The 23,577-nt window shown below is 36.8% G+C and overlaps 2 protein-coding genes across 4 annotated transcripts; one reads left to right on the top strand and one right to left on the bottom strand.

Moving 5' to 3' along the window:
* The first annotated feature begins 174 nt into the window (after window positions 1–174).
* On the top strand, window positions 175–15,757 carry LOC125659215 (RNA-binding motif protein, X-linked 2-like). Its single transcript, XM_048890816.2, has 5 exons — window positions 175–274; window positions 4,157–4,315; window positions 9,921–10,050; window positions 10,146–10,329; window positions 14,877–15,757. Exons 1-5 carry the CDS (start codon window positions 261–263, stop codon window positions 15,428–15,430), a joined length of 1,041 nt encoding a protein of 346 aa, XP_048746773.2. The 5' UTR covers window positions 175–260; the 3' UTR covers window positions 15,431–15,757.
* A 1,658-nt stretch (window positions 15,758–17,415) lies between these two features.
* Window positions 17,416–21,100, bottom strand: LOC125659540 (uncharacterized). Of its 3 annotated transcripts, none has more exons than XM_056150573.1 (4): window positions 20,409–21,100; window positions 20,122–20,231; window positions 17,957–18,071; window positions 17,416–17,866 (listed from the first exon to the last, which is right to left on the bottom strand). In XM_056150573.1, exons 2-4 carry the CDS (start codon window positions 20,229–20,231, stop codon window positions 17,582–17,584), a joined length of 510 nt encoding a protein of 169 aa, XP_056006548.1. In that variant the 5' UTR covers window positions 20,409–21,100; the 3' UTR covers window positions 17,416–17,581. The 3 variants fall into 3 exon arrangements, 2 of the variants coding, with proteins under 2 accessions (XP_056006548.1, XP_056006547.1); XM_056150572.1 differs by having other exon boundaries at window positions 20,845–21,002; XR_007364110.2 differs by lacking the exons at window positions 17,416–17,866; window positions 20,122–20,231; window positions 20,409–21,100 and adding an exon at window positions 18,928–19,071 and having other exon boundaries at window positions 17,932–18,071.
* Window positions 21,101–23,577: the final 2,477 nt, after the last annotated feature.

Consider the following 23,577-nt stretch of genomic DNA (forward strand, 5'->3'; position numbering starts at 1 on the left):
CACCTGCTATATCTGTTTTGAAGTACAGAATGCACACCCATCTCAAATTGATTAATCGTATCGTGTTACAAGTGTATTAATATTTCATCCTTGCTCGAGATTTATTTGTTATATTCTGTGCATGCTAATACGAGCAGATTTTTTCTAATATAACTTACGTACAACTTATCAAGTATCCTCAACCGGATGTGGATGAAGTGAAAGAACACAACAGCGAAGTCGCGCCGTCGAAGTTGAAGAAATAGAAATAGACTGTCATCATGAATCCATTAACGTAATTTACATTTGATGTATTGATAAGTACCTCATATATGTGTAGAAAAATGGAACGGTATTTAATGACTGTGTAGTCAGAGTAAACAGATGTGTACGCCGTTACGTGTATGTCTTCAGAGAAAATTCGAATTCATAGGTAGTAAACAACATAAAAAGGAGCCGACTTTTAGTTTTACCACAAGAGCCGACTTTTAGTTTTATCACAAGAGCCGACTTTTAGTTTTATCACAAGAGCCGACTTTTAGTTTTATCACAAGAGCCGAGCCGACTTTTAGTTTTATCACAAGAGCCGACTTTTAGTTTTATCACAAGAGCTGACTTTTAGTTTTATCACAAGAGCCGACTTTTAGTTTTACCACAAGAGCCGACTTTTAGTTTTATCACAAGAGCTGACTTTTAGTTTTATCACACAGGGGTGTGATTTTTCCTCTTTTCAGAGGAAATCCTCTGATTTGCTCAATTTTCGAAAAAATGAAACACTCTGGATTTGATCTAAAGTGACAGAAATGATATTTTTCCAGGTTGGGAGAGGTGTCTTCCTCCCTTTTTGACCAGTTTTCCTCTGATTTCTGAGGAATTCAGTCACATCCCTGATCACAAGAGCCAGCTTTTAGTTTTATCATGGAGGGCAGAAAGAGGTCCATGGTGATTTTTTGTGAATTGCATGTACATGATGTTCACATTACAAGTCTCCATGGTTATCAGTATTATTACACTGCAGACTAGTGCAGTCATCTTAGATTTTTGTGATAGTCTGATAGTTGACGTTTTCCTGACTTTTTTATGATTTTGGTATTTACGCCAGAAAAAACGATTATCTGGCACAGTAAATATTAAAATCATAAAAAAGCCGGGAAAACGTCAGATATTTCGGACTAAGTTATACTGTACATTTTACAAGAAACAGTTTCATCTGAAAAGTGACTTTCTTTCAATTCAATGGAACTTTCCCACAATTCAGCTGAATTTTCCGAGGCTGCATGCTGTGTATTTTTAAAGTTACAAATAGACACAAAATAGTAACTTCCTCCATCATCACTGGTCATGGTTGATCAGTGGTAAAGCATTCACTTTGTAACTGAGAGGTCTTGAGTTTGAGCCCTCCTCGTGCCATGGTCGCATCAAACCTAAGACATAAACATGGTTAGTGGTTGCCCCTTCTCCAAACGCTCAGTATTTAGAAGTGAAAATCAAGGGTCTTTCGGACGTGTCCTTAAAAACGGACGTCTGGTGGCACGGAAGGCATTGGCACATTAAAGAAGTCTCGCTGCTATTGGCCCTGAGTGCTATTAGCATAGGTCTAAATTTGTGGTACTTCACCCACAGCTGATGACGTCTCAATGTGAGTGAAAAATTCTCAAAGGGATGTAAAACAAACAAACCAAAAACTTCCTCCATCAAATGCATCATAATGAAAAATTGATATAAGTCTGGCTCATTAAGGAGGTATGCTACACCAGAGAAATTTGATATGGATGAAAAATGGAGGATATGTACAACAATATTTTGAAATTGAACATTTTTAAATTTACTTTATTTAGTCAAAAAATGCAGTTTTAGTCGAAAGCAATTTGAAAAAAATTTAAAACCCCTGCTGGACTCAAACCTGCAATTGACAGTTCAGCAGGCGACATGCTAACCTACTGAGCTACTCAGCTAGGCGATGACTTTTTAAATGAATAGACAAATATTGCTAATATTCATATTTTCATCCATGTTTTAAAAGGAAGTCAGCCATTATGACAATGTAGAGAACCTCCTTAAAATTGTTTTACTACCATTCCAAACTGTGATTTCAGATTGCTAAAATGTAGTAGATCAGTTATAACACCGTTGTGTACCTGCTAAGATTAAGTAATGCTTGCTATAGGTGCAGATCACTTGCTTTTCAGCCAAAGGAATCTTTGTTTACCATGATGGAATGTCAGAAGGAACGATTTTTTTTTACATCCATTTTGGTTTCTTTTCCCTTGATGAAGTAAATTAATACAGATTTATGCAAACTCATTTCTTACAAACCTTCAGTACAGTAAAATTGAAATCAAGATCAAATGAAAACTTGTGAAAATTTTAGCAACATTTTATCTCTTGCATTAGTAAAATAGAGACTTTAGATTCATATTTATCAAGGAAAAGTTGAGTAACTTTCGTACTTTTTCAAAAAAAAAATTCCATTGCACAGAATTGATTGTCCTGGAATGTATGAAATTGAAAAGAATGGATTTCGTTGGTTTAACAGAATGATGTTGAATACAATTGCAATTTTTGTGAAAGTTCTTTAATGGCAAGTATTTTAGTAGTGTTCATGAAAAAAAAAACATTTTGCTCCCCTATATTATAAACCTTGAATTTTTCAAAATTTATTTTTTAGACTTTTATTTATGTTGAATGAAGCTGAAGGAAATGTTCCATCAAAAAATGTCAAGTAAGACCTCCATTTCAACAAACCTCGAGTTGGACTTCAGAACAGCAGTAGTTAACAAGATTTTGAAAGCTTTCTTTGCATTTGGAAAACTCGCTTTCGATGAGTGACAAGAGATAGGAAGTCTAGAATGATATGCCATACATGATAACTCACAAAAACAAGGATGAAGATTAAATATCAAAAGTACTATCACACACACCACTGGCCAGCCGAACATTGATGACAGCACAACCTAATAGAAAGCACACTTTGTGTCATTTTCTGTGTCAGTTGGAGCAGACTCGGCAAATTTGCAGCAAACTCCTGCTGTTGTGTGAGATCCAGCTGTCGATATGGAGTTATGGACAGAGTTGAAACTGCCTGTCCATATCAACTGCTGGATCTCACACAACAGCGGGAGTTTGCTGCAAATTTGCTGAGTCTGCTCCAACTGACACAGAAAATGACACAAAGTCTGCTTTCTATTAGGTTGTGTGCTGCCTGTCAGAATTACCCACATACAACTTGATACGTTTCTAAACATATATACACACTATGAAAAAGTGTTTAGCACAATTAAGCTCTTTGAGTAAAATTTGAATTCTTCAGTTCTTTTCTCTACTGTACATCATAGTCTATTTGAAGTACAATGTACATACTGAAGTGTAGTTCAACTTCAATTAACGGCTAAGTCAAAGAAGACAATTAGTTTCTGTAGTGTTTATAATAAGTACGAATGTGTTTGTAATAAGTACGAGTGTGTTTATAATAAGTACGAGTGTGTTTATAATAAGTACGAGTGTGTTTATATTAGGTACGAGTGTGTTTATAATAGGTACGAGTGTGTTTATAATAGGTACGAGTGTGTTTATAATAGGTACGAGTGTGTTTATGAGAAGTACGAGTGTGTTTATGAGAAGTACGAGTGTGTTTATGATAAGTACGAGTGTGTTTATGATAAGTACGAGTGTGTTTATGATAAGTACGAGTGTGTTTATGATAAGTACGAATGTGTTTATGATAAGTACGAATGTGTTTATGTACGAGTTGTTGTGTGTCTGTGTTGTTAATAAAATGGTAAACCTTTAATGGTGTCTTGTATCTCGATACTGTGGTTAAATCCGGTACCATCGACCTATCAGGGTTGACATCACAGTTTCCTCACTGTCTCTCTCCATCCATATGTCTATCCATCTGTCACAATTTAGTTTGCCTTACTTTTATCACCATGCTGTTAATGTATATTTATAGAAAAAGTTCAAGTTTCATCTTGATTGAGTGATTTTTACGATATTCATGGGACTTTCTGTCTAATGTAGTTCTTCAGACTTCTCTCCACCATGTAACAATATTTTTTTACTTGTATCGAATGAGTAGATTCAGTTTAAATTTTTTTCACAGCTGATTTATTCAAACAGAAATAGATGTAGTCATTATATCATGTATATACTGCAATGTGCTGATTTTATTTTACAGGAACATAAAGAATGTACAGAAGATGAATGAGAGAGAACTTGAACTAGGATTGATAGGCAAGAAGTCCTGGCATGACCAGTACAAAGACAGTGCCTGGGTCTTTATTGGTGGACTGCCGTATGACCTGACGGAGGGAGATGTTATTGCAGTATTTTCACAGTATGTTTTTTTTATACGCCCGTTTAAGACGGGACATATTATGGTATGGCGATTGTGTCCGTCCGTCTGTCCCGCTTTGTGCCTCACTTGTAACTTAAATACTATGAGACATGGAATCTTCAAACTTTGTCATCTTGGGTAGAGGGTGGGTCGCACTTTAAAGGGACTGGTTCACTTGTTTTTCATTTTTATGTTGAAAATCTAAAATATAGCTCATTTAATATTGACAATCAAAATTTGGACCATCTGAATTCAAGGACAAGAGCAATATTTTAGCTTCGATTCTGTGTTATGTAAACATTCTGTGTTATGTAAACATTCTGTGTTATGTAAACATTCTGTGTTATGTAAACAAAGACTCGAGTCTTTTTATGTAAATAAACAAACCAGTGAAACGCTAATTTTGTAATTTAAAGCATCTTCATTTTGTACAATCACACATTTTAACTTTTAAATGACACATTTTACTAAGGCCTACTTCGATTGGGAAACCCGAGTTCACTCAAGGATGAATAGAACGTACCGAGTAACTCTAAAACGTCACGAAAATGACCTTTTAACCTAACCCGAGACATCCTAGGTACTACCCACATTTAATCGGGTATTTTACGTCACAACGATGGCGGCAAATAGCGAAACACGGTAAGTGTGAACTTGTTTTACCTAATTTGTAAGCTTTTTTCACAATACTTGGTAATAGAAAGAGAGGTTTTATAGAGGCAGAAATTACAACAGAATAGCTAACGCATTTTATTTTTCACTTTACATCATATAAAACGGTGGAGTAAGGGTTAAGATGACATGAGCGTGTATGCTGAATTTTCCACTGCAGAACCATGTCTTTTTCTTAATATATACATACTTGCCAACTCAACTCTCACTCTGAATTCAAGCGCAGTAACACGCTAGGTATACCATCACCCCCTGAGAGACCTGCAAACAAAATTTTTCAAGTCGCATCGATGCATAAGTTTGAATAGAAATGCACCATTTCAGAAAATTTTGTCGAATAAAGATATTTCTAATGTTATTTAATGTCATGTTTTCATTATGAATCGGACTCATATGCTTCATTTCAAAATACACACAAAAGTATACTTGTACATTGAAAAGTTGGCTTGCTATACCCCCCCCCCCCCCCAAACATTGCCGCCTTCGTGGACTGCCGTTAGACTAGGGGCAATAATTTGTAGGATAATTTCAAATGTTGCCTTATTCAACCGAAAATGAGATCTAACCTCCTCTGTGGAATACCTCGGCACAGTGTCCTCAGCGAAGTCTTGAATGCGGGGGATGTGTTTTCGTGGCATAGAAAATAAATAAGTAATGTAATCACTCATGGAATCATTAGTAGTACAGAATTCTTCGATATCATCCTCTAAAAACAAATCTAACACACAAAAAAAGGCTGCTGCCATACCCGGCGTCGCCATATTTATTTACCTTCGATTCAACTCTCAAGTAAGTTAACTCGTTCGATTCAAAATTCGTTTACGCATGTCTATGACGTGCATTTAAATTAACCTGAGTTAACACGGGTTTCCCAATCGAAGTAGGCCCTAAAGTATACTTGAGATGTGATATATATAATAAACTTGGACTAGTATCCATTTATTTTGAAAACCCCGTAAACAATAAACCTCCATCTTTGTTTTCAAAACAAGTAATAAATTCTCTATAATGAGCTTCTGTCATGATGAATAACCTTAATTTTTTGGTGAAGCCTTCTAAACATATCAGACTGTAGATTTTGATCATTTAAAGTGAAAAAAAAAATTTGAAGGAAAATCGTGAATCAGTCCCTTTAAAGTTAGCTCACTGTGACCTATTATTAAGACAATATGGCCAAATCCTGTACGACTCGTAACTTTGGTCTAGCATAATCAATCTTGGTCAGTTAATGCATCTTTAGTAGGTGTATCACACTCTAAATGAAGGTCACTGTGACCTATAATTAAGATAATACATGTATGGCCATTATATGGCATAACCCTTTTTGGGCCTAATGTAAATTTGAATCCTAGAATCACTAAACTTTGTCAATATGTGCATCTTTAGAGGAATATAAATTGCAGCATAAGGTCAATTCAACTTAATTGATAGATTATCATCCCCGCGCACCCCTCCAAAATTTTTATGCCCCCCGAGATCGAAGATTGGGGGGCATATTGTTTTTGTCCTGTCTGTCATTCTGTCTGAAACTTTAACCTTGCTAATAACTTTTGAACAGTAAGTGATAGAGCTTTGATATTTCACATGAGTATTCCTTGTGACAAAACCTTTCTGTGGGTACCAACATTTTTGACCCCTTTACCTTGGAGTTTGACCTACTTTTTGAAAACGTTAACCTTGCTAATAACTTTTGAACAGTAAGTGATAGAGCTTTGATATTTCACATGAGTATTCCTTGTGACAAGACCTTTCCGTGGGTTCCAACATTTTTTACCCTGTGACCTTGACCTTGGAATTTGACCTACTTTTTGAAAACTTTAACCTTGCTAATAACTTTTGAACAGTAAGAGATAGAGCTTTGATATTTCACATGAGTATTCCTTGTGACAAGATCTTTCTGTTGGTATTGAACCTTTTGACCTTGACATTTGACCTACTTTAATTTTTTTTTTTACATTGGTCATAACTTCTAAATGGTAAATATTAGAGCTTTCATATTGTACATGAGCATTTCTTTTGACAAGATCTTTCTACTGGTACCAAGATATTTGCCCTTGTGACCTTGGCCATCTTCGGAATTGGCCATTATCGGGGGCATTTGTGTTTCACAAACACATCTTGTTTAATTTTGTGAAACTTGCGATTTCCGGAAAATCTTCCTGTCCGACTATGGTATTTACACTTCTTGTTTACATTTCCGGTTTAGCAACGTGAAAAACCGATTGAAGTAAATGGATATGGTTTTCTTAATTTCGTGCGTTCTTACGAGCGTAAATGAAAGGAAGGGATTAATGTTTTTCATATCTTGAAGTTTGGTATCTTTCTGTATTTGAAATTAAAGCTTAACCTGGAACTATTCGTCTGTGAAATAAGCATAGATTGATATCCATCTGGCATTGACAAAAACTCGTTTGTCATTAATATTTTTCTTGAAATATATAAATTAAAAAATGAAATCCTCCCACCCGCCCCATACTTTTTGCTGACCCTGGATGATAATCTAATAAATTAAGTTGAATTGGCCTAATATCAGCTCATTAAAACTTTTAAATTGGTAAGTATTTTTTAAAAAACTGTTTTGATTAAGGGAGGTAATCCCTACATATGAAAGAGAGTAATGCTATTATCCTCTATTGCAATGAGTTGTGAAGAGGATATAGCATCGCTACTGTACGTGTGTGTGTCCATTACAGCTTGTGGGCAAAGTTTAAAGAGAACCCTTGCACTAAGGATTATCACACTTTTGCATACTTCTGTGGCATTGTAAGAGGACGAACCTTATTTATTTTCAAGTGAATTGGTGAAATATTTTTTAAAATATTGCATCATTACAACAATTAAACACTGGAATTTTATGTACAAGTTAATGATACAGAATTGTGGATAAAGTGAAAGTAAAATCAGAATAGTAAAAGAATAGAGAGAGAGAGAGAGGCAGTATGGGGCAGGGATGGGATGGGATAAAGGAGAGTTATATAAATTGAAAATACTTGATATTTACTAAGACCATCAGAAACATGTATGGACTAATCCATCTTGATTTTCTACAAAAGAATTTGGCCTCCTTCCTCATTTATGCCTAGATAATGTATACGTTCAAAACATTTTCTGTCACTAGGGGATGTTTCGCTTAGCAGTGCTCTTATTCAATATTTATAATATATTGCATCAAGAAATACACATTTTTTCATAAAATGTAGCTACATTGTACATAACAATTAATCTGAATAATTGTTTTGTTTTTAACATTAAGGATATAAATATATGCAGTAAAATGTACTTCAAAATTTGGAAAGAGTTAACATGCACATCACACAACAGATAGAGGAATTTTCTCATGAGAGTAATGATCTAAGCCGAATTTGATGACAGCCAAATTCTGTCTTTGGGAGTAATGATCTAAGCCTGGTGTTTCAAAGAGTTCATCTGCACGTGCAAAAATCTTTGTGATAAGGGCCATATTGAATCTGCCCAGTCAAATATTAATTAATGAATATTATGTATTTAGGCTGTGGGGTATTTTTTGACATACAACTCAAAATTGTTAGTAATTATATCATGTAAAGGAAATCTAAATGCATGTAATAAAATGAAACGTGTTTTGAAATTAGTTATTTGAACAATGGGACTGAAGAGATATATTGTTAAGTGAATTGTTGTACCAAGGTTAACATAATTTTGTTCCATCATGCACACTCAGGATCATCTGTTTATAATAATGATCAATAAACGTTTGACAGGCGTGTCGTGTGGTGTGACAGTGAACTTTATTTCTTCTTTCTGAATGACAGTTTTGCTTTTATACATGTATACATACGAATCATAAATATTTCACTTTCCATTTTTCTCCTCTCGCCACGAGATTGCCACGGGTATCCTTTGGAATCATGTAAATGTGTGGGGACTTATTTTTGTGGATTTTCAAGAATTTACAGTTTTTTTGGGGATATGGTTTCTGTACTTTGAAATATTATATGAATTTTGTATTTTTTTTTGGTGGTTTGAAATTTTTGGGAAATGGGTACCTTCGAAATTAACAAAAGTTGAGTCCCCCGCAAAGGACTCGAGTCTTTGTTTACATAATATAGAGTTAATGCTATAATTTTGCTCTTATCCTTGCATTCAGAAGGTCCAAATTTTGGTTGTCAACATTAAATGATTTATATTTATCATATTTAACATCAAAAATGAAAAGTATTTTATTCAAAAAATGTGAACCAGTTTCTTTAAGTAGGTCTAGATTAAATCAGTGAAGGGGAAAGTCTGAAACCCTGAGGAACAATTTATATCCATTTTCAATGTCTCTTGCAGGACTTTCCTTTACACAGAGATCTGGCTTTCCTTTGATTTTCAGTTGCACATAAATGTTATAGATAAAAAGGGACAAATACTCATTCACATATAACTCCTAAGGAGGTCTGCAAATTATTCACTAGAACTAGAACTAAAGGAGAGGGACACTGTAAAGCTAGGAGAGGGACACTGTAAAACTAGAGGAGAGGGACACTGTAAAATTTAGGTTAGAGGGACACAGCAGTAAAATTCCTTGGGAACAACATTTTGAATCTTATTTGAAGACGTTTGCATGGCTGTGTATCACAGAGATCTCTGAGTTCCTATTAGTGTTCAGGTTTATAGATATAAAACATAACAGGAGAGATATTTTCCTATGCCTGGGTTGCAATTGATTGATTGATTGATTGATTGATTGATGTTTATGTCCCACTCGGCCACGGAGGCCCCCTGGATTACGAGGGAGTGCACGGTTTTGTGATACCCTCAATATCATTGATAAAAGTGTGATTGGAATTATGATGAGAACTTCACAGCATTTTGCATTGTAAAAGCAGGTTAAGAATTTATGCATTAGAGATCCCTGAAGATATAGATCTGAAAAGCTGTTAAAAGATAATGGTTCCAATTGTTTTTACAGATATGGAGAATTAGTGAATATCAACTTGGTTAGAGATGGCAAAACAGGGAAATCTCGAGGATTCTGTTTTCTGTGTTACGAAGATCAAAGGAGCACTGTGTTGGCTGTAGATAACCTGAATGGGATTAAGGTCAGTAGTAATTTTCAAAGTGGCACCTCCATGATGTAAATGATTTTAATAGATGTCTATTACAATATATATATGTGACTCAATATTATTAACAGCTCCTCGGTAGAACCATTCGTGTTGACCATGTGGAGAAATACAAAGTCCCCAAAGAACATGATGATGAGGACGAAATGACAAAGAGGCTGAGGATGGAGGGAATAGCCCCCAAAATGGAGGAGGAGGGGAAGGACAGTGCCTCTGAGGAGGATTATCTCATTCCTGTAAAGAAACACAAGAAAGGTCAGACAAACAATGAAATATGCTTTCTCCTTGTACAGTAAAGGATGTTTATAGCAAGGTGCTGGGGATGAACAATTTTGATCTGTTATGAATGTACATGTAATTCATTAAATCCAACAAGTTCATCATATTTTTCAAAACTACAGGGAATGAAAATCACTTCACGGGAAGCAAACATTTCATTATGATGCCCTGTTAACATGGATGCACATTCAATCTTGCTTCGCTTTAAATCTAATGCGAAATTAAATGATGTGCATTCAATTCATTGGAATTAAATATATAATTTACACAGAAGGAATGCAAAGTAAACTAATGCATATTAAATTTGTTTGCATTTCCGAATTAACAGGAAATAAAAGAAATAGGACAAAATAAGCGGAAGAAAAAATTTGAAATATGATTGGCGATTATTTGGATTTCTTTATTTGTGTGAAAAGACTTTCATGCTATATAAAGTATGTTACGTAAAACACTGAAAATCAATGAAAACGCATACACTAACAATTTTCTGCATCTCATGTACACGTGTTCCAATAAGTTCTTAAGAAATTTTTTGATATTTTCTCTGATGACCAGCATTCAATCAAGGCAATTATTTCTTCAAGGGCCCAATCAACGCCTCGGAACGTCTCATTCCGCCAGCTAATATATTGACATAATTCATACGGATTGCGTATCATGAGTCTACCATGACGTCGTATGGTACAATATTCTTTTCAAAAATTACATTGTCTTGAATTTTGAAGTTAATATTTTCAATTCCTTCCACCCGTCTCTACATTACGTAAATGTGAACATTACGTTGTAACGCTCAGTGTCTTACGACGTTGAAATTTAATTTCCCGCATTGCTTTACTATGACGTTACAATGAATAATTCGTTTAACAGTCGGTGTCTTATGACGTCTAGATTTGCTTTACTTTAACGTTCCGCTGTTTGTGACGTTACGTCGCTATGTTACTAGATGTACAATGTAAAGCTTCTGAAGATATGAAATGAAAGTGCTAAAATCTTTGTGTTTCTTGTTTTATCTTTAGGTCACCTGAATTCATTCAGGTGACCTATTGCTATCTGTTTTTGTCCGTCGTCGTGCATTAACATTTGAACATTTTCAGCTTCTTCTCTGAAACCCCTGAACCAATTTCAACCAATTTTGGCATATAGCATCTGTGGGTGGAGGGGAACAAAAATTGTGAAATTCGTGATCCCTGCCCCCCTGGGGCCTAAGGGGTGGGGCAAAAACCATCAAAATGAGTTTAATTTTAAAAAATCTTCTTCTTTACTCCTGGACATCAAGAAGCCAAACTGTGGGCATAATTATAATTAGCGTTGAGCCCTCTACCAAAATTGTGAAATTCATGGCCCCTGGGGCAGGGGTTCTTGTGTTAGGGTGGGGCTCTATTGGTCATATAGTGAAAATGTAGAAATTCTTTGAAAATCTTCTTCTCTGTCTCTGGGTATTAAGTAGACAAACTAATAGCATGGTAATGATGAGCAAGGATGCCTCTTTAAAAATTGTGAAATTCATGGCCCCTGGATCAGGGGTTCTGGTGTGTTAGGGTGGGGCTCTATTGGTCATATAGTGAAAATGTAGAAATTCTTTGAAAATCTTCTTCTCTGTCCTTGGGTATTAAGTAGACAAACCAATAGCATGGTTATGATGAGCAAGGATGCCTCTTTCAAAATTGTGAAATTCATGGCCCCTGGGTCAAGGGTTCTGGTATTAGGGTGGGGCCCTATTGATCATATAGTGAAAATGCATTTTATTTCTTTGAAAATCTTCTCCTCTGCTGCTGGGTATTAAGTAGACAAACTAATAGTATGATAATGATGATCAAGGATGCTTCTTTCAAAACTGAAATTTATTGCCCCTGGGTCAGGGGTTCTGGTGCAAAGGCGGGGCTGCTTGATTATATAGTGAAAATGCAATATTTCTTTGAAAATCTGCTGTTTTTGTCCGTCGTCGTGCGTTAACATTTGAACATTTTCAGCTTCTTCTCTGAAACCCCCTGAACCAATTTCAACCAATTTTGGCATATAGCATCTGTGGGTGGAGGGGAACAAAAATTGTGAAATTCGTGATCCCTGCCCCCCTGGGGCCTAAGGGGTGGGGCAAAAACCATCAAAATGAGTTTAATTTTAAAAAATCTTCTTCTTTACTCCTGGACATCAAGAAGCCAAACTGTGGGCATAATTATAATTAGCGTTGAGCCCTCTACCAAAATTGTGAAATTCATGGCCCCTGGGGCAGGGGTTCTTGTGTTAGGGTGGGGCTCTATTGGTCATATAGTGAAAATGTAGAAATTCTTTGAAAATCTTCTTCTCTGTCTCTGGGTATTAAGTAGACAAACTAATAGCATGGTAATGATGAGCAAGGATGCCTCTTTAAAAATTGTGAAATTCATGGCCCCTGGATCAGGGGTTCTGGTGTGTTAGGGTGGGGCTCTATTGGTCATATAGTGAAAATGTAGAAATTCTTTGAAAATCTTCTTCTCTGTCCTTGGGTATTAAGTAGACAAACCAATAGCATGGTTATGATGAGCAAGGATGCCTCTTTCAAAATTGTGAAATTCATGGCCCCTGGGTCAAGGGTTCTGGTATTAGGGTGGGGCCCTATTGATCATATAGTGAAAATGCATTTTATTTCTTTGAAAATCTTCTCCTCTGCTGCTGGGTATTAAGTAGACAAACTAATAGTATGATAATGATGATCAAGGATGCTTCTTTCAAAACTGAAATTTATTGCCCCTGGGTCAGGGGTTCTGGTGCAAAGGCGGGGCTGCTTGATTATATAGTGAAAATGCAATATTTCTTTGAAAATCTGCTGTTTTTGTCCGTCGTCGTGCGTTAACATTTGAACATTTTCAGCTTCTTCTCTGAAACCCCCTGAACCAATTTCAACCAATTTTGGCATATAGCATCTGTGGGTGGAGGGGAACAAAAATTGTGAAATTCGTGATCCCTGCCCCCCTGGGGCCTAAGGGGTGGGGCAAAAACCATCAAAATGAGTTTAATTTTAAAAAATCTTCTTCTTTACTCCTGGACATCAAGAAGCCAAACTGTGGGCATAATTATAATTAGCGTTGAGCCCTCTACCAAAATTGTGAAATTCATGGCCCCTGGGGCAGGGGTTCTTGTGTTAGGGTGGGGCTCTATTGGTCATATAGTGAAAATGTAGAAATTCTTTGAAAATCTTCTTCTCTGTCTCTGGGTATTAAGTAGACAAACTAATAGCATGGTAATGATGAGCAAGGATGCCTCTTTAAAAATTGTGAAATTCATGGCCCCTGGATCAGGGGTTCTGGTGTGTTAGGGTGGGGCTCTATTGGTCATATAGTGAAAATGTAGAAATTCTTTGAAAATCTTCTTCTCTGTCCTTGGGTATTAAGTAGACAAACCAATAGCATGGTTATGATGAGCAAGGATGCCTCTTTCAAAATTGTGAAATTCATGGCCCCTGGGTCAAGGGTTCTGGTATTAGGGTGGGGCCCTATTGATCATATAGTGAAAATGCATTTTATTTCTTTGAAAATCTTCTCCTCTGCTGCTGGGTATTAAGTAGACAAACTAATAGTATGATAATGATGATCAAGGATGCTTCTTTCAAAACTGAAATTTATTGCCCCTGGGTCAGGGGTTCTGGTGCAAAGGCGGGGCTGCTTGATTATATAGTGAAAATGCAATATTTCTTTGAAAATCTGCTGTTTTTGTCCGTCGTCGTGCGTTAACATTTGAACATTTTCAGCTTCTTCTCTGAAACCCCCTGAACCAATTTCAACCAATTTTGGCATATAGCATCTGTGGGTGGAGGGGAACAAAAATTGTGAAATTCGTGGTCCCTGCCCCCCTGGGGCCTGAGGGGTGGGGCAAAAACCATCAAAATGAGTGTAATTTTAAAAAATCTTCTTTACTCCTGGACATCAAGAAGCCAAACTGTGGGCATAATTATAATGAGCGTTGAGCCTTCTACCAAAATTGTGAAATTCATGGCCCCTGGGGCAGGGGTTCTTGTGTTAGGGTGGGGCTCTATTGGTCATATAGTGAAAATGTAGAAATTCTTTGAAAATCTTCTTATATTGGTTTTATCTAAGGAGTAAATAACCCTTTTCTTTATGATGTCTCAGACCTAGGTTTTTTAAAAAGGATTATTGATTGAACATAAAAATGACACATGTACTTCATGACCACATAGCTATTCAATGTTTCTTCCATCCAAAAGTAAAATTCTTATATTTAAACACAAACCTAATTCAAACATTGGAAGGTTGTTACATGATACTCAGGTGACCTATAAGGCCCCTGGGCCTCTTGTTTACATATATATATGAACTGATAACTATGTAAGATACAATTTTACAGGGAAATATTGAAACTGACACAATTACTCAGTCACGACACACCCAAAAACTAGATACACAGTGTTCTGTGATATATGGCCCGACTCTATACTAAGTACTCTAGGTTTTGATCTGAAATATATGTTGATGTAATGGATTGCACATCCAGATAGAAAAGGCGAATTTGGAAATATTGTGTATTTACAGATAAAAAAGCAAAGAAGAAAAAAAAGAAAATGAAGACAAAGAAACACAAAGAAAAACATGAGAGTGAAAGTGAAGATTCTGAAAAAAGAAAAAGTGATCAATCTCCAAAATCAAAGAAATTACACAGTGAAAAACAGACAAAAGAAAAGAGACAGCAGCAATGGACAGAGGGGGGGAACGAGGGGAGTAGAGACTACGAAGTTAGGGACAACGAGAGGAGTAGAGACTACCAAGCTAGGGACAACGAGAGGAGTAGAGAGTCTGTCAGGGGTAGAGATATCAGACACTCTCCTGACAGAATCAGGAATGATAGGTACAGGGACAGATCGCCACGAGATAGAGATTATTCTCCGAGACGCAGGGACAGGGACTCGCCCAAGAGACCAGGTCAGTTCTCTTCAGACAGAAGAGATAGAAATCAGGATTATTCTCCAAAGATTCGATATCGAGACCCTTCTCCCAGAAGGAGAAACAAAGATTCTCCGTCTCCACAGAGAAGAGACAAATTTCCCCGGGATAGATACAGGGATGGTGACAGAGATAGGCGGAGATGAGATACGTAGTTAGTGAGAAACAGTAGATCTCAAAGTGACAAGAGGAGGATCCAAGAGGGGAGGATACGGGGAGAAAAAGCGGGCCTAATTCAGGGAGAAAACAGTCAATGTGTCTGTGGAGTTTAACATTGAGTTGCAGGTGTCGTGGAGTTTAACATTGAGTTGCAGGTGTCTGTGCAGTTTAACATTGAGTTGCAGGTGTCTGTAGAGTATGGTATCCAGTTCCATGTGATTGTGGAATATTATGCATGTATTCCTTCAGTTCGACTTGGGAGTTAAGTTAGGAAATGAATTGCATTAAATTACAGTTGCAGACATTTCATCAAATAACATTGTTATTTTTAATTTTTCTTATACTGAACATCTGAATTCATTTTTTGATATCTATTTATTCATAGAAATCAGATTTTTTTGTATAAGTTAGAGTGCATTTTGAAAATATTAGTGCCCATTCAGTACACATTGCATGGTTACTGAATATGATTGGTGATTTCCTTGGTTTATGATATAAACCAATGTAACAAACACATACTGTATGTAATACACTTTTATAACATTTTCTACATCAATCACGATAGCTCGAATAATAGGATGGTCGCTTGGCAACTGGAAGGTACAGGTTCAGTTCTCGAGCCCAGCACCGCATCAAACCCAAGACGTTTAACATCTGTAGGTATTGTCTGTTTCTTCACTAGCACCTGGCATTAAACGTGAAAGGCACAGTTTGATTTATTTCAATATGCAAGCACACCCACCTAGTGCAGATTCAAGTTTCTTCAAATTGTGGTCCCCGGAAGTAGGGTGGAGCCTAATAGGGGACATTTTACATTGATTTTGCATATTAGGGAAACATCTTTAAAAATCTTCATCTCAATGATTAATTAGTCAATATGCAGAAAGCCTCTTCCGGTAGTGCAGAATCAAGTTTCTTCAAATTCTGGCCCCGGAGCCACAATGGGAAATTAGAAGTTTTACTTTGTATTGTAATATAAAGCCTACCCCCCCCCCCCCCCCCCCCCCCCCGGGTAGGTTGAGGCCACACCAATAGAATATCAAAGGTATACATAATAATATGTAGGAAAACATCTTTAAAATTCTTGATCTGAATAATGTCAGGAGAGCCATGATGAGTCGGTCATATTACATGCATCTCCAAGCAGTGCAGATTGAGTTTGTGCAAGTCTTGATCCCCGGGGGTAGGTTGAAGCCATCTCCAAGCAGTGCAGATTGAGTTTGTGCAAGTCTTGATCCCCGGGGGTAGGTTGAAGCCATCTCCAAGCAGTGCAGGTTGAGTTTGTGCAAGTCTTGATCCCCGGGGGTAGGTTGAAGCCATCTCTAAGCAGTGCAGATTGAGTTTGTGCAAGTCTTGATCCCCGGGGGTAGGTTGAAGCCATCTCCAAGCAGTGCAGATTGAGTTTGTGCAAGTCTTGATCCCCGGGGGTAGGTTGAAGCCATCTCCAAGCAGTGCAGATTGAGTTTGTGCAAGTCTTGGTCCCCGGGGGTAGGTTGAAGGAAACATCTTTTCAAGAGTAACAGGGCCATACTAACTCGTATCAAATTGCAAACGTTCCCAAATTGTGTAGATTCAAGATTTTTAACAAGTTACTAGAGTGGGTAAATTTAACATTTAATGCATGTATGTATACAGGAAAGAAAATCGTCTCCAGAACAGCAACGTCATGTTAGTCATATTGGTATTGGGGCATTTTCATGTTGTGTGAATTCAAGTTCAACTAGTTGGAGGTCAACATTTTTCATTGAGAATAAACATTGAAAATTCCTCATCTCAACAATTTTGAACAAGGTGATGGGTGAGCGATGTGGTCCATGGTTCTCTTGTCAAACAAATCCCACACAAAAACCGTGATGGGTGAGCGACGTGGCCCATGGGTCTCTTGTCAAACAAATCCCACACAAAAACCCTTCGAGAAGCACCTGTGGTACTAATATGGATATGTTCAATGAAAAACATGACACATAAAACATATAAATAAATGCCATATTTTATTGTTGAAAGATGTATGAATATAGCCAAACCTGAATGTAACCAGACACAAGTGAAAAGTTCCTTATCAAAGTTTGTCTATCATTTGTGTTTTAATGTCAAAATTTCAAACATATCTTCCAGCATATTCTTATTCACAGAATTTTTTAATGTTTGAGGGGGACAATTGCTGGAAACAATGTTTTCTTGTCATGAAATGCCGTAGGGGGACTGGCTTTCGGACTGCGAGTATCGGTCTTCTGAATACTAGGCAGAGTGACACCCCTATCGTGTTTTATGCCCCTATCCTGTTTTAACGGATGGTGTGCTTTATTGGACAATTCTAGACGTCTGACTTCTTCCAGCAATCTTTTTCTTTCATACAGATCCATTACTTCTTTTTCCATTTTAGAAATCCTGGATCTGGTAGTTGCATACTCTTTTCGCAACATCTGTAAGAAAAAACATGAATTGAATGCATCTATGTTCTGATCTAAATGTAATTATTATCCAGAAAGTTTTTGTTATCAATTCTTTTATACTTTAACTCCTCCAATCGTCTGAGGTTTGTCGGAATTAATCCGTCCAAGTTTCCTCTTCAGACCTGCGATTTCTACTGAAGTTCTCGTGTAGAATTCATACAGGAAATCCTGCGGACTGAAATCAACAAGTATACACACAAATGAATACGACAGCAGCTCTGATACCAAAACGATACATCTTACACACCTAGACAGAATTCGTCCATTTTCTTAATCTTGCATTACGTTACTACACTCAAGGGTCAAAAGTAAATGTCTTCACTTTTAGATTTCACTACACAGCCAAGGAATACATTTATGAAAACCATGTTTGACCATTGTTCCACATTTCTTCTTAAATCATCTATACAGAAACTTAAATATATACTTAGCCCAACACGCAAAGTTATATCGGCGGTTTGTACTTGTATAAAACAATCACTAGAACTGAGAAATAAAGTTCCACGTCGGTTTAATAACTGAGTAAATTTCTTACATCGATTGCATATTATATGCGAGTGTATGTGTACATGTATGTATATATAAGTACGTGTGGAAGCATATGCATGTGCATACAGGTAACTCGAGAATTATCGCCACTCAATTCATCGCCATTTTCGTTATAACGCCGCATTTTTCTAGGAACATTTTTCCTGTTACTTAAAACTCTCGTTAAAACGCCAAATTCGCTATCGCCATTTCCCACAGTGTTTTCATTACAAAAGTCTATTTCAACGTGTTAATTATCTCGATAAACCGCCATGGGTGACGTGGTCAGTGAAGCAGAAAATGGTCATTATCAATCTCCGGCGTACACCTGGACAGAAGGATCCCAGTAATTGTTGTATTGAATAAACAAGAAAAATACTCGAGATGAACTGTAGTCAAGTTGTTTATACATCATAAAAACACATTTCAATTTAGCTATGACTTCGCCACAAAAGAGGTCGGTCGTGTTAAATTTCGATGAGAAAAAGGAAATCATTACGTACCAAGGACATCATCAAAAATGTACCCATCAGGATATTGCAAATCATTTTTCTGTTTTATGGGAAAAGGCTATATAAAAAGGACGGTGGGCGACATCTTAGCAGCAAAGGATCGCTCACTTACATAAGTATTGTAAATAGAGGAAAGATAACTCTTACATATAAAAGAACGGTAACTCTATCTCTTCAAGATGGCAATAATTCAATTCATCGCCAAATTCGTTATAATGCCATAATTTCATAAGAACAAAAGGTGGCGGTTTATCGAGAGTTGACTGTATATATATTGTCTGAATGTTATTGTTCCTAATTTGTTCATTTGTTTGCTTGACCCATCTGGGAGTATTCTGCAATAAAGTATGATTACTAACTATATACTCATTACAACTTTCATATTTTAAAAACATCACCAAAAGTTGATAATCATTGTTATCATTCATTATGAAAATTTCAGAATATATGCAGAATTAATTCACTCAAAATTCATGACAAATGTTACTGTTATTTTTTAAGGGTCGATTTACGAATTATACGAGGCAGACTTCTTTTTTTTTTTTTTTTTTTTTTTTTGTTGATGCTACATGCAATTAATATGAAATATGTAAGATTAAGTTCAAATAAAGTTCTTACAACATGGTTAACCTAGCGAGTGTTAAAAACTGCAACACATAGTTCTTAAGATTTCGATCTAAGCGATTATGCAGGATTTGTGAAATTTTTATAGTGATGCTGCAGTAGAAATATATTTATCAGTCAGTGCTTTGAATATTGCATTATTCAATGAATTATCACACGATGTCCCTCTCGAGAATTTTTCAATCATATGGAGGCATCACTATTGCCGATGAAGGGCTGCAAATTTTAGGCCTGTGCTCGGCGCTTATGGTCTGACATTGAGCAGGGAGGGATCTTTATCATGCCAAACCTGCAGTGACACCGGACCTCAGTTTTTGCGATTTCATCCGAAGGACCGTCCCATTTAGTCGCCTCTAACGAGAAGCAAGGGGTACTGAGGACCTATTCTAACCCGGATCCCCACGGGATAATTATGTACATATATTTATATAGGGGGTATACATATATCACCCTTACTACACATCTTGCGGTGTATTGGAATGATATAGTGAACATTAGCAGTGCAGAAATACTTTTAACCTTTGAGTGTACAACAAATAAGAGGGTCTACAGAGAACTTACGTGAATTCTCCGAGATCGGCAGTCAAGAGAGAACGGACATCGATATCTGTATTATTCTTTAGAAACATTTCCAATCGAAATGGAAACGCACTGGAACCAATCTCAATCATCTGTTGTAGAATAGAAAATAAAACATTAAACCACAAAGTACAGTATTATACATTATGTCATACACAATCAATCATAGTACATTTTCTGATACAATGTACACAGTGCAAATTGGATGTTCTAAATTATTGGGTCAAGTATCACTCGATTAGTAGTAAATATTTAATAAATAACTTTACCTTGGAAATATTTTACAGAATGTTTTGTTTTCACATGCAACGAAATGGTTTCTCTTTGTGACGTACTAATCAAAAACGTCATGCAGTAATGGACGAACCGATTGTGACATCATCGCATGTGAAAGTAGCAAATCCCGCGAGAAGATAGACGTGGGCTGTTCCTTCCCCCCCCCCCCCCCCCCCTTGACATTTTCACAGAAGGTACATCCAATCGTAACTACTCGGCTAATTCCGTAACCGGAAAAAGACGAGCGCGTGATCTGATTGAAGGTAAACTCTGTGCGGAGACGCAGAACACTATGGGTAGTATGAAGGTACATCGTCGGTGATCTCGTCTTTTACTCATCATGATAAGTAAAACCACGAGATGAGATCATCCGTGGGTATCCGACGATGAGAAAGGTATGTAACATAATAGCAATCTAATTAAAATTACATTCTTTGATCCGCTATACACCCTATGTGTACATGTATTGATCGTAGGTAAACGGATCGAAGGATATGTTGTTGCCGGATTCTCAGTTCAAATATCCAAGTACTGAACGTTCGGGAGCCCTTCATAAAATGAACAATTATAGTACTTAAAATTTGCCCCTCCTCTTAACACAGATATCCTTTGCGTCGTCACAAAATCTTTTGACCCCCCCCCCCCCCCCACACACACACACACGCTGCAATGCAAAATTATTGTGGTGATGGGCGTCGCCAAGTCTCTCTTGCTCCAACGTCTTTGCCCCTACTTATTTCTTGTATCAGCGTGGTAACCCTCGAGAACACATTATATCACATTTGAAAACCCATACTACATTATTGTAGGACGTATCGTCTGCTACTTTTAAGTATCGAAATCACGTGACTGCAGTGTGTAAATTAAAATCATATGTTCAGTCATAAATTATTACTCAGTAATGATCATCAATTAAGAATGCCATGATTTTAGTGAGGTGCATTGTAGCAGAGCAGGAAATGGAATCAATTATGGATGAATTTGATAAGCATCTGGGTGTAGCAATAATTTCAGAGGAGTTTCAAGGGTTTGTACCGTGTATTTCATTAAACAATTCAGTATTCCTGATCGTATTAATTTATTACATTTACAGCTGTGTAGTTTAAAATTCCATCCCAATTAGGCCAATGTATGGTAGAGATCCATTGATTATTGAGAGGTGTAATTCTGGATCCTTTAACTTCTCAGCTGATAGGTAAATATATATGTTGAATAATATCATTTGCATTTTCAGCATCATAAACTATAATATTGTAGACATTGGGGACTATAAGAACAATGGATATTGGCCTGGGTAGCTCAGTTGTTAGTAATGTAGGTGTCCTGGGTTCGATTCCCTGTACAGCCATAAATTTTCTCTTTCCATATTTACAACAATTATATGTTCACATTTTTAATGTGTGTGGGTTTTTGTTTTTTTTTAATAAGATGTATCTCCTTCGCAAGTTGCTGCAACTCATGTATCCAAGAAATGTGGGGGTGTTAAGCATTCTGCAGCTACAGGAACCAAAAAAAATCATCTTTCCTTCAAAGAGGCGGTCTGGAGTGACGGTTTAACAGCTGATCATGCATGCATGGCAAAAGAGGCGGCATGACAGCTTAACATATATTCCATCTATCTCGAAAATATTTGCAAGTATAGCTTGTAAGGATTTCATATATCAAACGATGTATATAATCAACTTGGGGTATATCTTTCTCATAAGCAAGAAAAACAAGGTATTGAAGACAGTCATAAAGCATAGAACACGTGGTGTGTGTAGATGGTGGGGTAGAAATCGTCCTGGATTAACTGTATAAGGTCACACAGATGTGTTAAGGGCGGATCCAGAGGGTGGGTCCAGGGGGCCCGGATTCCCCCCCCCCCCCCCCCCCCCCCCCTTGCGGAACAAAAAGTTTAAGAGCTATTCAACTTTAACGAGACTTTGAGTCAAAATGATATGAAAGGTGGATACTTACATGTAATAGCATCATTCAAATTTATCAACACCAGTGTATCATTTAATTCTAGGATAAATAAGACGAACACCGATGTGTATTTACAGTATTTTCGTCAGATACAAGTATCACTTACGAATTCTGAAAAAGTATATGCAACATAAAAGTTTGTTTTAAAAGAAGTAAACAATTTAAAAGTGAAAAAGAAGTGCCAGGAAATGCTCAGAATGCAGGATTTTGCATGTAGGCGGGCCACAGACCTCCGGCCTATTGGGAATATCCTTTAAATCAGCTTTTTCTTTTACATGTTCGTTGCGAAATCAGATCTGAGTGTGGCAATAAAAAATACTAGAACTTTGAAAAGAAGTAGCAAATAAACTAAACATTTTCATTTAAAAAAATGTCTCAAAATCTCCCCCATCTGTTGTTATGTACACAAACAAAATGGGAAGGAGTATAAGTTGTGAAAAGTATCTAAAAGATCAAACTTGTGCTAGACCCCCTCTTTCACAAATCCCTGGATCTGCCTATGATGATGATGGAAAGTGAGGCTGGACTCCAGGTAATATTAAAGAAATGACTAGTCAAGGTACGCCAGTTGACATAGTTGAAGGCGATGGGGATGATACAGTGGCCGCTCGTCTTAAGAGTCAGTGTGGGAAGTATAGTAGAAAAAATATGTTAGGAACTTTTTGATATTTTAAATTTATGAGACAGCAACACAAGAATACAACGATATTATCAGGCCTCAACCGTGTGCAGTTTTTTGTGCGCCGTAAATCGAAGGTTTTTATAAGGGGTGGATCTGTAGCTCTCTGATCTGTCCCAATATATTCTCAGAAAGCTACAGTTCTGCAGCTACTGTATACATTTTCATATTGTCGCCGATAGAGGGAGTCGGATAACAACTACATGTATGTATACAGGTTTCTAGTTTTTCAAATGCAGTTCTGCAGCGACCTCCTCCTCGAATCTGAAAAATTGTTCAGAACCCTATATAGTGTTGTAAATTTGGATCAAGAGACTATGGTACTGAGTAGATACCTTTAATTTGATTTTTGAATTTTTAAAAAAAAAAATCAATAATTCTGAAACAATATACTAGGGTAATAACTGTATCGACATACTAACTACATTAAGTTGTACTATTTTTAATTCGCCGAAGTATTATACCTCATATCACACAGACTGCAGCCATGGAATCTGGGTCAAAAGAACAGTTTT

Source organism: Ostrea edulis, chromosome 9 (genome assembly GCF_947568905.1).
Source record: "Ostrea edulis chromosome 9, xbOstEdul1.1, whole genome shotgun sequence".
In the NCBI taxonomy this organism is placed as follows: domain Eukaryota; kingdom Metazoa; phylum Mollusca; class Bivalvia; order Ostreida; family Ostreidae; genus Ostrea; species Ostrea edulis.

Bases quoted from the DNA above. Each gene is read 5' to 3' on its own strand.
- LOC125659540 (XM_056150573.1), bottom strand. From the start codon at position 20,231: ATGATTGAGATTGGTTCCAGTGCGTTTCCATTTCGATTGGAAATGTTT. The intron at 18,072-20,121 runs GTAAGTTCTCTG...TGTTGATTTCAG, and splicing joins GCCGATCTCGGAGAATTCAC to TCCGCAGGATTTCCTGTATG. The intron at 17,867-17,956 runs GTATAAAAGAAT...TTTTTCTTACAG, and splicing joins AGACGATTGGAGGAGTTAAA to ATGTTGCGAAAAGAGTATGC.
- LOC125659215 (XM_048890816.2), top strand. The intron at 10,051-10,145 runs GTCAGTAGTAAT...TATTATTAACAG, and splicing joins ATAACCTGAATGGGATTAAG to CTCCTCGGTAGAACCATTCG. The intron at 10,330-14,876 runs GTCAGACAAACA...GTGTATTTACAG, and splicing joins TGTAAAGAAACACAAGAAAG to ATAAAAAAGCAAAGAAGAAA.